Source organism: Chelonia mydas, chromosome 4 (assembly GCF_015237465.2).
Source record: "Chelonia mydas isolate rCheMyd1 chromosome 4, rCheMyd1.pri.v2, whole genome shotgun sequence".
Taxonomy (NCBI): Eukaryota; Metazoa; Chordata; order Testudines; family Cheloniidae; genus Chelonia; species Chelonia mydas.
The window spans coordinates 106705520-106722075 of record NC_057852.1 but is presented as its reverse complement, the minus strand read 5'-3'; the positions used below and the strand labels follow the sequence as shown (position 1 = coordinate 106722075).

Here is a 16556-nt window from a genome sequence, read left to right as displayed (position 1 = left end):
CCACAGCCCCGTTGTAAATGTACTGTCACGTCAGTTTTCCTTTAATCATTACTGAACGTATGCTTCACCAGAGTACTTGTACTTTTAAAGAGACAGTGGTTTAGGAGGAAAAACTGTATTCATAACAGCACATGACTCTCTTTTGGGGGTAAAAACAGTTGTATTAACACTAAGGTATTTGCCACAACTGCTGGATCCCAAACAAGATAGACCTAGGACCCAACACAACACCACCAATAAATATTATTTTGATGCTAAGTGAAGACTGAAAGCTGCTATCACTTTCGGCAGAGTATTCTAAATCTAATTTTCATAAGCAGCATTGTTTTCACCCTCCAAGTCAAGCACTTCCTTCACTTGCAGGCTTCCAAAAAATGTTCAAATTAAGTGTCCATAAAAGGTACATGGAGAATCCTGGAGCCTCAAGTCCTCAATCTAAAGAGCAGATAGCATAAAGGTGGCAGCAGTGCAAGCTTCTCCAAAACTAATAGTGAGTTTTCACAGAAGCCTCTTAACTACTGCTCAAAGCGAAGATCTGAAGACATCTGTAGGCTCTTTTATCAAAAAACATGGACACTCTCTCTTGCTACTGGAGCGCCACATGTGGTTATAGTCAAAAAGCAACTAGGTAATAATGGCATTTTAATTCTACATACAAATTTAACTTTAAAAACCTACAGTTTTTACTCCTGTTAGCGCTGCAATAAGGTTATGGAAGAGTAAACTGGATTCAATTTTGCATCATACACCAAACCTGCCAGCCAAGTCTTGAGTTCAAATTTTTTTTAAATCTACCTTTTCTTCTACTGATTATGTAAAAATACAGCTGGATTGTTAAACTCCATGTGAAGCTTTCTTGGCGGTTCATGTGATCTTTTGACTTACAAACAAAGCAAATTTGACATGGAAATGGTTGATGGAAAATACTGAAATCCAGGATGCCACTTTTATAGTTATTTTTCAAAAAGAGATAGAACTGCTTATCTTCACCTCTCTGTCATTTGATCTTGCTCAAACTGCAGAAATATTTTTGAACAAAAAGAGTGATGGGTTTGGAGGAGAGAATACTGTGTTTGTATATATACATACAAGCCATATATGTACAAGTGATATCCATGTGATAAATTACAGAGCCATGTGATAAACTTACCATTCACTATTGACATGTCACCTATGCTCTTCTAAAAATTAATTTCCTTGAGACTTATTCCAACATTCCGGTCCCCTAACCAGCCTTTTTCCCAAATCAACCTGATTCCAGAAATGCTCCTCTCCTCCCAACTCTGAAATATCCCCTCCTCAAAACTCCCCAAAGACATTACCCTCTGCCCAAGACAAGCAAAATTCAGGTTTTCTACGCCTAATATTTCATATGCCTGGGAAAGGTAGATTCCTTGCTGTCCAAGGCTACCCAGCACTCACTTCAAGACCTGGGCCAGACCAAGATACCCAATTTTAAAACAAAAATTTTGTTTGAGGGATACAGATGTGCTATTTCAAGTGTCTCCTAAAGGGATTTTACATTTGTAGGTTTTATTCTCTCTCCCTCTCAGCTCAACAGGTGGACTTGTGATAACTTTGGCATGTAATTTTACAGGAAAAGAAACATCAGAAACAACCCCAACATTTTATAAAACTCTACAATATTCTTAAAATAGTTTCTTAAACTATCTGCATCTGCCTCCTGAAAAACTCAGTGCCTAAGTCCAATTCAGAAAGGCACAGAGGCAACCCATGGCGCAGATCTAGCAAAAGCTGCAGGGGAACTGGTAGTCAAAAAATACAACTGGGCAGCAGCCAGAGTTCAGGTATTAATAAGTCAATCTTCCAGATAAATGAGATTACTTCCTAGTTCTAAGGTAAGAGAGATAGCATTGTTAAAAAGATGCCAATCTTTCCTCACATGATAATATTTATTTATTTAAAAATACTCTGTTATATAAAAAGCTGGTACTTTGAAATAGGCTCGCTTAATTCACACTTGACACCAGGCATAGAGGATGGTAATATTAAGAGTTAATGCATATTATATAAATGCTTAGGTTTTCACTTACTTTGTTTGAAAGCGTGGTAGACATTCAGCAAGGTCAAATGATCTCCATCTATGTGGGCAAACCTCATCTTGGCTTCATCTGCTGCTTTCTTGGCTTCCGTGGGGCGAACAAAACACTGTGGGACTAAACAAGGTTGGTATGGGCCCAACACAAACGCCCATATCGATGAGTCACGCATTCACAGATAGAGGAACAAGGCCTAGCTAGGTCAGTTCACAGAGCATAGGGCAGGGCAGGATGGCCTCCAACTGCATCTTGGACTGTTTACTACCTTGATTTGGTACATCAACACCTAACCACATCTGTAAGACAAGAGGGTTTCAAAGCTACAGAGTACCTGATTATTTTGACTAGAACTATATGTAGGCATCAAAATCTCTATTCTGAAGGCCATCAAGATTGCCTAAATATACTAGAAGGCTCAACAGATCTTAGTTCAAGACCCAGTGCTGATAGCTGTACCACACAGCAGTATCAAAGTGACAATGATTGTCTAATTAAGAGGAAGTCTTTTTCAGAGAGGCTCTCTGTGGACAAAAGTACAGAAGAGAGTTTTCAAACTATATTGCACTAGTGCAGCTGGTGAAATTTTACTACTAGTCTGCTGCTAGGTAATTTCAACCTTACATGTATTCTGTCACCTCCAGTAGGTATTGCTATCAGCACTGGTGCACAGAAACTTATGTGAATGAGAAAGTATAAAGAAGTCCAAGGTCATGATGGTAGCGGTAGTGGTGGAAGGTTAAACCGCCCTTTGGCACTATTTGAAATAAAACTCCCACTCTGAAGTTGATGAATTCTGCCTATCCTCAGTTTCTCTTATACACGTGATTTTATCCATGAGCATGCTTTGACTTTTAATTCAAAACCAGAAATTAAGTGCCAAAAATCTAACAGACGAATAGACAATTTAAGTGCACAAATATTTACTGCAGCATCACTTAGTTCTATGGTCTGTCAACATTTTATAAGCAGCCACCCCAATTTGATAGGTTTGCAACACTAATCTTAATTCATGAGGTTGAAAGTTGTTATACAAGGTCTTCACCTCATTTAAAAAAAAAAAAAAAAACAGTTTGATTTTTCTTTAAGTAGACAGCAACATAAGGTTTTGTATGTGTTTTAAGTTAATTTAATGCTATGAAACATGCTGAAAGAAGAGCCCTGAAGGCCTATGTTCTTTATTTTTTCCAGTCACTTGGGACTTTTTGCACTTTTTCACAACTAAAGCCCACAAACCTAATTAGAAACACTATTCTAGATATCATTTGCCTGTAACACAGACAAGGACCTTTTGATTTTTCTCTCTCATAAAAGCTAGTAAATGCTACATTTAAAGACCGGCTATACTGCACGAGTTGAATACTGCATGAAATTCCAATAAAAGGTGGACATTGTAACAGCAATGTTAGTGGAAGAACCCTACTCTTCAATTCACATGGTAACAAATCTGAAAGACCAATGGATCAAATACAATGTAAATGAAGATGTTTCTTCCACAACCCAACATCTTTGAACTCCCATATTTGAAAACAAAGGAAATAAGAAAATATTAAAAAGCTAAGTCTAACTTGAGCAAATAAAAAAACAAATTCTTAATTATGCTGTCACTCCACTGACTCACTGTTTTTCCTCAATGTGGAAGAGATCTCCATAAGCCTGCAATTTAGCAAGTGCTACAAAAGTATTCAAAACAGTGAGTTAAGGAATGAATAATATCGAATGTCCTGGCTTTACCTAGTTTAAATAAGCCTTCACACTCCTCAAAACAGCTTTTTGTAAAAGGAACTTATTGTATGAAGGTTTAACTAACTTATTTGCTGTTGTGGTCAATAATGCTATTCCTTCCTCCTTTTTGGTATTTAGCTCTTCCATTTAATCCGAAAAGCTAATCTCTGAATTGATACTGGATAGCTCCTACATGTGCTTTCTGCAACATGTTATGACCAGCCCAGCTGTTTGCCTTGTAGAACATTTTTTGGATTTTTGGTTTTAACAAAAGTAGTTTAACTACATCCAAGAAAGACACAATCCTAAGCGGCCAACTTTCTATATATTATTATTAATCCTAATAGATGGTGGTGATTTTTTTAAACATAGGCTTCGAGGGGAGAAAGCTAAATAGAAAAAAAAAAAAAAAAAAGTCTTGTCTAGACAAACAGATAGTGCACAACAAGCTGGGGTATAAATCTACAGCGCACTACATGCCACACACTGTTTGTGTGGACCCCCATCTCCCACTAGAAGCTTTCTAAGGTGCCCTCAGTTTTGAAATAGCAGCAGGTCAATGTCCCCTAAGAAACTTCTATTGTATGGTAGCAGGGACCACACAGACAGTTAAGTGTGTGACATGCTGGTGCCCTGTAGAATAACACCACAGATTTCTGGGCACTATTCATCTAGATGACCCCTAACATACTCAGTAGAAAATAAAAGGCAAGATATTAAATTCAAAAGTTTATTTGCCTTATACTTTCTCTTTAATATAACTTTTGGGGTGGGTAGGAAGGGGAAAGGAAAAAGTGACAGAAAAGGCAGGCACCAACCTACCACCACCTCCGCAAATAAGGCTACAATTTAGTTAAAAATGATTAGATTCTGCCCTGCCCATCTGCTCTGAGTCTGAACAGTCAAAAACTCTGCAAACATTTTAGCTTGTTCTTACAAAAAACTTTCACATCATTAATATGCTGAGACTAAACTAAAGCAAGATTTTACACTTAGCTAAAACATTTTTCTAATCATCTACATTAAGCTTGAACCATTTCAAGAAGGATCAGAAGTATAACTGTATTGTAAACAAGTCTGTAAATGGTAAGAACCAATATTAATATCCTCATCACCACAATGGACTAAAACTTGCTGCCATCTTGTTAAGACTGAGCATAAAGTCAATCGTTCTATAGAACTGGAGATTTAAACATGGAACCCGCTTGACTTCTTGTTTTTTTCCTCAGACGACATTTCTTGACAATCAGCTCTGCTACAGCATACTAACATTCATGTTTTGCAACAGCAAAATATAGCTGCACACACATATCCATTAAATGAAATGAAATTTCCTTTTCCATTTTTGGAATAAATATGCTACTACCCTTTTTGGCTTTCCTTTTTACTTTGAAAACTTGGGAAATTTATGTAGTATTTAATTTATCTGAGTTTAAGGTTAGTAATTTTTTTTTTTTTTTTTAAATAAGATCACTTTGGGAAGAGTTGAGTTTACAAATTATGTAAAGGAATACCACAAATTAGATGGGGGATGTTAAAAATAAAGTGGCTGAACTCCTAGTCCTCAACAGAAATGGACAACAATCCTCATAGACACTTCTGTTCCAATGGCCTGGAATTCTTCCATACTAAGCAAAGCAATATACATTTCTGTTTCAATGGCCTAGAATTCTTCCATATTAAAAAAAAACAAAACAAAAAAACCCAAGATATTTTAGCTACAATCTAGGAAGTCAAATTCTTGTTTCACCATTTCATGCATATTGCATGCTTTAGTAAGTGTTAATTTCATTTCTAAACTTTAACCCACTATGAATAATTCTATAAAATAAGCTCTGAAAGGCAAAATTCTAGCTTTATTAAAAGGTGTGTTTGTAGTAATTTATATGTACAGATGTTGGAAAACCAAAATATTTTCTCAAACTGGAGATCTGGACTTTGTTTGGCATCTCTTTCCCTCCCCCTGCTATTACCTGACAACATGGCAGTAATAGATAGGATCTCATTAGAACAGTTGTAGTCACAACTTGCAATAACCATTTTAGCCAGCTGTGGATCCAGTGGAAATTCAGCCATCATGGATCCCAATTCAGTCAGGTCTCCATCATCATTTAAAGCAGCTAGATAATTCAAAAGCTCTAGGGCTCTCATCAGAGTTTCAGGAGCTGAAAGAAAAACACTCTATTAGTCCAGCTGCCTTTAGTAAGCAACAATCTGACCAAGTACAAACTATTATACACTATCATTTTTCTTTCTGTAGCGGACCAAATTCAGAACACAAGCTGTCATCAAATTCAATTATAGAGATCTAGCAACCAATGAATCACATAATATTATCATACACATTGTAAGGAGAGTGATCACTTTAGATAAGCTATTACCAACAGGAGAGTGGGTTTGTTTGCGGGGGGGGGACGACCTGGATTTGTGCTGGAAATGGCCCACCTTGATTATCATACACATTGTAAGGAGAGTGATCACTTTACATAAGCTATTACCAGCAGGAGAGTGGGGTGGGGGGAGAGAAAACCTTTTGTAGTGATAAACACCCATTTTTTCATGATTTGTGTGTATAAAAACAAACATCTTCTGTATTTTCCACAGTATGCATCCGATGAAGTGAGCTGTAGCTCACGAAAGCTTATGCTCAAATAAATTGGTTAGTCTCTAAGGTGCCACAAGTACTCCTTTTCTTTTTGCGAATACAGACTAACACGGCTGTTACTCTGAAACCTGTCATAATACTCAAAGTTTGATATAGGCGACTTCTACACAAGATTCAAAACCTTTTTCTAAGTCAGCTAATTTACCCTATTAAAGATGGTTACAAGTTTATCATGACATCTGGGTTTCAACTGTAATGAACTTCAAAAATATTTACTATTATTCTTTCTTTAACTTGGGGCATTTAAATTTTTTTTTTTTTACTGTAAGTTTTTCTGGGTCTACAGAGAGAAAGTGCATGCAAACAGGTCCATACATATGAGAGACAGGGCAAGAAGCTCTCTATTTGCGGTCACTTGCGAAAAGGCTGTGTCAGAGGGCACAGTTTAATTATTGCTTAACTAATTAAGAATGCATTAAATTTATCTTGCTCAAAATACATATTACACCTCTACCCTATTTCTTGACAGTTTTGTCATTCTTTCACAAAAATTGTGTTAATAAAAGTTTACCATCTTCACCAACAAGAAACTCAATTTTTATTGCTAAGGATACTTAATCTGCAGGCTGAGTTTTGTTTTTAAAAGCACTTTTCAGAATCCAGACACAAGTGATATGAAGAGTGTCAAATATTTAGTGACATCGACATCTATTATTATACCAAGTACGCTGATATGTCTTCCCCTTCCTTTAGTTTCATACAAAGTAAGTCCAAAGTCACTTTTTGAATACCAATATTTTAAGACAGGACTTTTAAAAGAAAAAGAAAAGAAGAACTTTAGATGCCTGCAGTCTCAACAAACATCCTCTGGTCTTACAAAAATGCTGTCCTTGTCCTCTATTTCTCCAGATGTATGTATACACAGATAAAGTAATACTATTTACCATTATACAGATCTCCTGCATGGGAACAAGGATTCTGACATATTTGTATGACTGTATTCCAATGCTTAACAAGGATTTAAAAATACTGCCATATATAATTTTAAAAATCAGAGCCCAGACTGATATTTAAGTAGCAACATGAACTGGCTTTTACATTTTTAAAGGTTTACAAAAATTAAATTCACAATTGAGATGGTACTTTCATTTTATGCTTCAATATGCCAAACTGTGCATTAAACTTTAAAAGTACTGGCCAATCTTATTTACATGGGATTGTTAATTGATGTGCAATCAGATTGTGTAATCAAGGTGTTAAGTAAAAAAACCTCATTAACTAAACTAATAGGTTTTCTACCACAGATGACTTGATTTTGCCTTATCCTCTCCGAACAGGGGGCATACTGTGGAACTCCTTGCTTAAATAAAAAAGAAAGCACTCATGCAAGCAATGACAGAAAGATGAGTTGTGTTTTGTTTGTTTTGTTATTGGCGGTTTTTAGTGGGAGGAAGGAAGAGAGGAGGTAACAAAAGGGTGTGAGCACTAAAAATCAGAATAACCTGAGAAAGCTGATTATGGATGATCATAAAATAGTTAAAATACAACTGGCAGATCGAATTCTGGTTCATTTTATTAGTCTCTACTTACACAATATCCACTGCAATTAAAATTTTCTAGAGTAACAGAAAGTAAACTCTTACAAAAGCAAATCCATAAGATATAATTCTAAACAAACTTGATAACAAGTTCATACCTGGTGGGTCCATAAAATCAAAGTGCACCAAGTCATCTATACCAAGTTTCTTCAGTTGTAACACCACAGATCCCAAGTTGGATCTCAGAATTTCAGGATAGGTGTTGTCCTGGCCAAAAAAAAAAAAAAAAAGTTTGTTTTCTACTTTGCTTTTAATTCTCCTGCCTTTTCAACCACCTTAAAATACGCTGGCAATATCTGGTAAAAGTGAGACAGGTGGGTGAGGCAATCTCTTTTCTTTGAGTACTTTCTTTTCAAATTCTGTGGGTTGTGGAGTAGTTGTACTTTGTTCCACTTTTTGTTTTTGTGATGAGTGGTTACTAGGTTGTTGTTGTTGGTTTTTTTTTTTTTGTTTGTTTTTTTTTGGGGGGTGGGGGGGAGCAGTGTTTGACAGTTGTTTTGGGTTTCTTGCATGGTAAAGCAATTTTTGAGATTCTACATTCAACTAAGCAATCTTACCTGCATTTCAGTTTTGTACGCTTTCTCCGTATAAAGCCTGAAGCACTTGCCTGGCCTAGTACGACCAGCACGGCCAGCTCTCTGCTGAGCAGATGCTTTGCTGATCGCTGTCACCAACAGAGATTCAACTCTAATACGAGGATTGTATACCTATATGATAGTGGAGTCCGAAGCAGGGAAAAGAAAAAAGTGAGTAACACTCACATGTAGGTAAAAATGTTATGCAGAAAATAAAAAGGTTTTAGTCTAAATTTTCAAATACTGCTTCTAACTGGAAGATTATGTGCATTCATTTATGTCAGAGAAATTTTCTGGCTACAGAAAACAACTGGATTTGTAATGGAAAGCTTCAAATACATTTGCCCCTCTAAACTAAGAAATGTTTACTTTTCAACTCATTTGTTAACATCTTTTCCAGTTAGGCTCCCTGTCCACTTTTAATGTGTGTATGTTTAGATTATAAGATTCTCATGGCAGGACTCATGTCTCCCGTTTGTTCTATACAGTGCTAAACACACTGCTGGTGCTCAAATAATTCCATGTAAAAATAGATAGCCTCAATGTAATTATAAGGTTGAATAATCAAGTACCGAGGGGTCAGGAAATCAAAAACTTGTAAAACTGTGCTGATGACATAAAGCAAGACTATATTTTAAAACCTAAGGAATCTGTCACGTAGTACAAAATACAAAGTGGAAATTAAAGAACTTTCCTTACACTAGATACAATACATGTCTGCAGACTTGCTTGAATTTTTGTTTAAAATCTATGTTTGGGTGCTACAAAAAAAATTAGTTCAGTAGATTACGTGCATTCATTAATGTCAAAGAAACTTTCTGACAAACTCTGGACCACATTGTAAGGCACCCTCATGATTTAGATTGATTTAAAAAAACTGAAGCATTTCAAAACATTCCAATGTTTTTGATTGCTATAACTTTAGATTAATAAACCACAAGCACAGTCCTACTGTATATAAGTGAAAATATGTGAACACGCAACTTAAAACTTGCCCTATTTTTTCAAACACAGCTTTTTGCTTAAATCTCAGTCTGCAAAACAGGCAGAAATCAAATAAGCAGCCCAGCCATTTTTGAGTTATGCATGTATAACATTTTATTGCACTGATGGGATTTTCATGATTTTTCTTAAAACGTGCAGAAATCTCAATAATGGATGAACTGAGTTTGCTCAAACTTTCAAAAAAATCATTTCTGGACTTCAGACCAAGAAGACCATTCTAGCGCAAAAATTGCAGAAAACTACAAATAATTAAAAGGAGATGGTTGGAGCAAGTCATTAATGCAAGTGAGATCTCTTTTGTTGCCCCTGATCTCTGAAGTCAACACACAAACAGTAATTCTCCTTTTGATTGAGTAGGACGGGACACTAATTTTCAGTACAGTGACAGTTCCTTCTAATAGCCTGAGTTTCCTATAGTAAGCAACAAGGCAAAGCTTTCCTTCGGTAGGTGAATGTGCTACCACTGCACTTTCAGCCCCTACAAGCATGGGTCCTGAACTCTGTTACAGTGCTATTTGTCCGCTTGGTCAGCCCACATCTTTCACCCCTCCTTTCTACAGAGACTGAACCTGTGCTGCTGCTCCTTCACCCCATACCTGTCCTGGGCACCTGTGCAAAAAACCCCAAACCTCTCACCAACACCCCACCTCCCTCGCAAAAAAAAAAAATTAGAAGCAGAGTGAAACACTAAATCAGTTTCATTTGGCTGCTCCTGAGCCATATGGTAAAAGAAAAACATTTTATGTAAGAGCAGCACAAACAAAATCCTGCATTGCTATTGGTGACATTACGTAACAAGGGAAGGAGGGTCAGGGAAAAGAAAACATGGAAGTCTCTGTTCCTGTTCTCAGTTGATCAGGCAAAAGTAGAGACATTCACAGCTAGAACACCAAAGGCCTAATCTTCCCCTCACACAATGAGATTTCTCTTTTACAAAAGACATTAAACAATATTTGTAGAAATAAAAGTTATGTGCAAGCCAGGTTCCCAACATTTTCTGCCCTAATTAAGCAAGAAGCAATCTAGGTTAAGACATCACATATTTACCTTTTGCTTAGCAAATCCAGGATCAATAACAAACACAACACCATCTATTGTTAATGATGTTTCAGCAATATTAGTGGATACGACAACCTGTTGGGGGAAGGGGAGAACATGAAAATTTGTACATCAAGATACATATACTATAGTAAATATAAACAACTTAAACATGCAATAATACATGCAGCTATGATGAGAGGAGTAATTCAGTACCCACACTAACTTTTTGAAGTCTTGTGAGCAAATTCTCAGTTACAGTACGTTAAACATCATTTAGAGCTGTGACCTAGGACACAGTCACAAACAAGAGTAAATCTCACTGGAACCTATTAACTGGCATTCTGCTGATGAGAAAGTCCTGATTTTGTCCACTAAGAACTCCCCTCTCTCCCTTGTTTTCTCCACTGAAAACTCAATATAATTACAAAACATGCTAGTTTAAAATTACAGTTCCAAGAGCTAATACTTCATACTGATGTTAATCATGGCTTTACACATCTGTTTCACGCATGCAGGTACAAATCTATTAAAATGAATGTTACCTAAAAGATTCAAAAAATCAGTGAAAACTAGTTAACTAGAATTGCAATCATGTGTTACACAATGCACTACAGAGGGTACTGATACAAAGCTTTTTCCCCAGCCAAGACCTGAATTCAGGGTTCTGAATATTTTCAGCATTTCTTTTCCTCCTATGGGTGTTAATGAAATCCTCTAACAATCACAGAACCCTGAATTAAGATCTTGGTAAGTAAAATCCAGAAATGTCCATGTTTAATTACTCCATTTTAAAAATAAAAAAATTATCACGTGTCCAAATACCACCTTTGTGGTCATATTTTTAAAAATTACTGCAATAAAACAACTGGACATTTAAAGTCCAACTTGTGTTAAAGTCAAACTGATTTTCATGCCAAGATTCCATTCAGTTCAATTATACCTGTGTGTATAAGAATTTAGTGGAACACACTCCACCACAAAACATTAAGTTGTCATCCAACTACATTGACTGGAAAAAATTAAGTTAGAAGTTGTTTTTTTACATGAGTTTTGTTACTTGTTTAACTACAAAAGGAACATCTCTAGAACTTCTCCAGCATAACACCAAGGGAATTTAAACATGCCTTTCACCTGTGAATTGCAAAGTGTTTTACAACGGTAAATACCTACATTTGATGGATTAGGAACTTGAAGAAAACAATGATTTGTCCCAGATAAGAACAAAGCCAGTGACAGGGTATAGCAGCCCCTTCCCCTAACCACTTTGCTACTCATTACCCCAGCTACCTCTTCCCAACAAGCCCACACTCTAAATGCTAAATACTAGACAGTTAAAATAATACAGAAGTTGAAAAATATTTCTGTAGTGAACTGGAGTTGTATCAAACTTAAGTAAGAAACAGTATGTTATATGGAACAGTTCAAACAAAAATGAATACATTCATCCAGATGTCATCGGTACAAACTCGCCACATAAATAAAAAAGTCAAATACTTGAATTAAAATAAATGACAGAACAGCTTGATGCATTTTCACATTAATTTACATTTTAAATGATTTACAGAATTAAACTAGTGTTGTGTTAAAGGGTTAAATTAATCCACCTCCATAAACTACATACACACCCCGATCCAGCTTGCTATGAGATAATTATTTATTACAAATATTTTTATATGAGCCTAACATGCATAACATTTTTTAGCTCTGCAGATGTGCTGGGCATCCATGCCCACATTCTGAAAGTCCCAATTGGAAGTGGAAGCCGTTGGCAATAGGCTCTTCAGGGGAATATTAAATGTTATGGGTGGAGCCAATTAAGGCACTTCTGCTGCTGAAAATTCTATGGGCTCACCTTGCTACTATGTGCTCGGTCCATATAGACCCAGTAACAGTTATTGCACTTCAATCTTCAAAGATGCCACTCAGCATATCAGGTGAAAAAAAATATGCACTGCCCAAACATTCCATAGTCCAAACCCATTGTAAGTTTTCTATTGTGAATGTCACATGAAACTAAATGGTAAGCAGACGTGCTTAACTGCTATTTTAAGTACGTAAAAGCCTTTGAAAAAATCCTACCCTTAAAACCAAAATGGAAGTTAAAGCATGAAAAGTTGTTTTGAAATTAAAAGATTAAATCTGCTAAATTACACAAAATATAAATGACTATTTAACAATTTACCTGATTTTATAATTGCAAAGTGGTTCTATTATCTTGATATTTGAGTACCTATTTAACAATTTGCTTCATTGAATTTTCTTTTTAGAGACTTGCTTAATTTAGTTATTTATTTGACTACTGAATTAAAAATTGTATTTCTATATACAGTGGCTTTACCCAGTGCCTCCAATGAATCTGAAACTTTTCATGACAATACAACAAACTTGGGATTTCAATTCTGGTGTGTTCTATTTATACAGGTTAATTGACAAGAGTAGAATTTCATGATATGACCAGAGTTCTCTTCTCATTTATGCCAAATGTTTTATAAAAACATTCCGTTTTTAATATATGTTTAAGATGAAGAATTTAATCCGTGAAAAGCAATCAACCAATAGGAAATGCAAAGTATCCTTCCATAAAAGCTGCTGGAACTAGGGGTGCTGGAGGTGCGGCAGGCTTGAAGTGGATTCCATTATCTACAGGGTTTACAATTTGGTTCAGTGGCTCTCAGCACCTCCACTACAAAAATTGTTCCAGCACCCCTACCTTCCATGAGAGAGAATGAATAGCACATATGGCAGCAGATCTCTGGCCTACTCACCTGAAGGAAAACATACTCATCCTTGCCCATACGCCAGGTAACAGTTAATTCAGTAATTGCAGGGGAATAGTGATTAGATCTATTCCCTTGCAATTACTGAATTAACTGTTACCTTTATTAAAAAATATAAAAACAAATAACGGGACAGTACTTTGTGTTTATGTCAGCACTGGGGGCCTACAACAAAGATATTTACTGATCTTCTCTAGGGTTACACCAAAGGATAAAACAGTTTAGTCTCTCTCCAGTTTGACTATAGCTTTGTTAAATGTTAGGCTCGTTACAGTAGTAAGCCCTACAACTTTCAGACCTGAATTTAAAATTATATATCTTTTATAATGAAATGCTTAATTAATAATACCGAACCTTTTTAAATGCATCTACAAAATCTAATGATTTTAGAGGAACTGAGATGATATGACAATTAAATTGTGTTTATTTGCTTTGCAACCACTAGAAATTGTTGGCAATTTTTGAGGGGGGGGACTATATAAGTGACTTAGGAGCCCAAATTCAGTTTCAAAAGTGATGTGGACTCCTAAATCAACTGTAGTTTTTAAAGAATTTTACAGTCTTAAATTTGATTCTAATTTGAAGGATTTTAACGGAGTAATTAGACACATCAATACAACACGTGGAAAAGTATAACATGATGGCATCGAAGCAGCATTGCTTCTTTAAGGGGGATCATTTTCAGATACCTCAAGATTAGATAAACAAGTTAATAGTAGAAAATTTGGCATATATGGTTTAGATTTTGAAAAAATATCTTAATAAAAAGTATGATGATCTAAAAAAGGCTATATGAAGGGTAAGTAAGCTGGAGGACAAGTCTATGAGTGATTTAAAAGCCAGAGTAAGCAAGCAGAGTCAAACACCATCCATAACAGATTCAGATGCTGCAAATCTAGGTTTTCCTTTAAAGAAGTTTATAGCCCTTATGGTTGCAAAGAAAATCTTCAAAATGTGAACCAAGTGTAAAATGTTGGAAAGATAGATTAAAAAGCCTTGCACGCAGCCTGCAAGAGATGAAAGATAACCTGATTAATTCATTCGTAGGCAATGTGTGAACACCTTCAAGGAGCTTAATGATCTAATCCAGGCTTTCTAACCACATTTTCATACATGGCTGTACAAATCTGTGTCTAAGTTTGCACAATTACAACTGTATGTACAAATAGGATATTTTTATTCCCTGCACCAGTAGTACCCTATGTAACAGTCACATTACCAACTTAAAAAGTTATGGCCCAGAAAGAGGGCAATGTTCTCAATTCCTTTAGAATCTAGAGCAGTTGTACATGGGGGTCTTAACACACTTTTACCAGCTGGTCAAAAAGTAGGGTGCAAAGATACAACAAGCCTATTAGATGAGTGTTCCTGGCCCAGGTACAGCAATTGTGGCCTTTGTAGATTCCTGACCTAAGTCAAAAAAATCAGCTGTCTCAAAGAAATCTTTCCTTGTTGCATTCTTATCCTGACGTTCCTCCATATGGGCAACGGAGTCCTCTGGATCACCTAAATCTAAATAAGCAGACATCTTCATCCTAAATCTGAAGCTGCCTTGCACAATTGGCTTGTCTTGTCCAAAAGATTTGGGGAGTAAAGAAGGCCTTGAGCTTCAATAACGCATCAGGAAACACCAATACCGGCTGTACCAATAGCTTTCATGCAAGCTATGCTATAATCCAAGTTCTGGCCTTTGTTCCAGCCACACAGCTAAAATTCAAAATGTCCACGTGAAAGGTCATTTTTTAACTGTCAACAACCTGAGATCTGAAAATCAAGCTGCATTCTGGGTTGAGTATCTTGGCCATTAATAAAGATCCAGAAATCAGAATTTATTTAACAAGTCCATTAATAACACATAAGCCAGAAGAGAATAAAGCTTACTTTTTCATTACTATATTGGCTCTGCAGAAGAAAAATATTAAACATTTCGGTCACTAAAGCAACCAAACACAAATCAGAAATCAGAGAGAACAGGCACCATTTTTACGTAGACACTTTAGATTAGAAGCCATTGCATGCATGTTTTTATGACTGCTTTTGCTCACAACTTATACTTTTCCAGTCTAGCAACCCTTGTAACACAATACTTGCTAAGGTTAGAGTGCATCGTTGAATACTAGCACTGGTTTGTCAGCAAGGCATGCTGAAAGCTGTGCATCTGCATCTGTTATCCACTTATCAAGAAAACCAGACACTGCCTATTTTGAAGCAAGTTATATTTTAAACATAAAGGAAAATTTAATGAAATACAATGCTATCACTTGTTCATCACTGAGAAGCAATTTCATTCATTTAAGTCATTTACTAATACAATCTTGTTGCAGCATTAGTTTCGTGATTTCAGATTGTATGCTTTCTGCAATCAACGTCAATAGGAAAAAAGGATCATTTCACTAGATTTAATAAGTGATTTATTCATCCAGAGAACAAGAAGTTGTCACTAGTATTCTACATGCACTGTACTGCACTGAAAAGGCAATAATCAAGGAACAAACCCTGCCTAGAGCACATACAATGATTCAGCTTTGACCTTCAAAAATCTTCTGTTCAACTTTATGAATGTTATAATTTAACACAGCCAGTGTAGAGTCCAATATTTAGGTGACCCTAATTTTCCAAATAGATTAAAAAAAAACTAAGTGACTTCTATTGTTGTTTATACCCAGATGCACCAAAACTACCAATCTCAGGTCATAACATGTAATTTTTCAGCATTATGGTAACCCCAATAGGCCAAAGGGGTTGGTATAATAGAGGAAAGGGGACCTAAATTCAGGGTATTTCCCAGAGAAGAAAAAAAAAGGGCTTCTGACTTATTATTTGATTATTTATCTTAACCCATCGAATTCTTAAAAGACGGTCGGGGAAGAGGGAGAGAATCAAGAGACCGTACACCTTAGGGCATCCCTTGAAGATCAACAGATAAGGATTCTGCTGAGACCAAATTCCACATTCAAGATCCCTTAACTGGCTACCCACAGTATTTAAAATAAGGATTTGGTCAGACCCTGTTTCAGCTGATTTGAATTATCATGGTATTACGTGAGCAAAGCATTTTCTGATAGCCAGGTCCCATTTGATTCAGAGCTTTAATATTCAACAATTTAGGGCTTTGTAGGTGGAAGTCTGTGCCTTGAACTGCACCCGGAAATAAACAGAAAGCCAGTGCATAT

The 16556-nt window shown here is 36.1% G+C and overlaps 1 protein-coding gene across 1 annotated transcript in view; it reads right to left on the bottom strand.

Moving 5' to 3' along the window:
* Window positions 1–16556, bottom strand: part of DHX15 (DEAH-box helicase 15) — a 70789-nt gene that overhangs the window by 9767 nt on the left and 44466 nt on the right. The window contains exons 7-11 of the mRNA XM_027820576.3: window positions 10613–10699; window positions 8543–8692; window positions 8084–8192; window positions 5756–5947; window positions 2055–2177 (exon numbers count right to left, since the gene is read on the bottom strand). Coding sequence (XP_027676377.2) covers window positions 2055–2177; window positions 5756–5947; window positions 8084–8192; window positions 8543–8692; window positions 10613–10699 — 661 coding nt within the window. The remainder of the gene's footprint in view (window positions 1–2054; window positions 2178–5755; window positions 5948–8083; window positions 8193–8542; window positions 8693–10612; window positions 10700–16556) is intronic.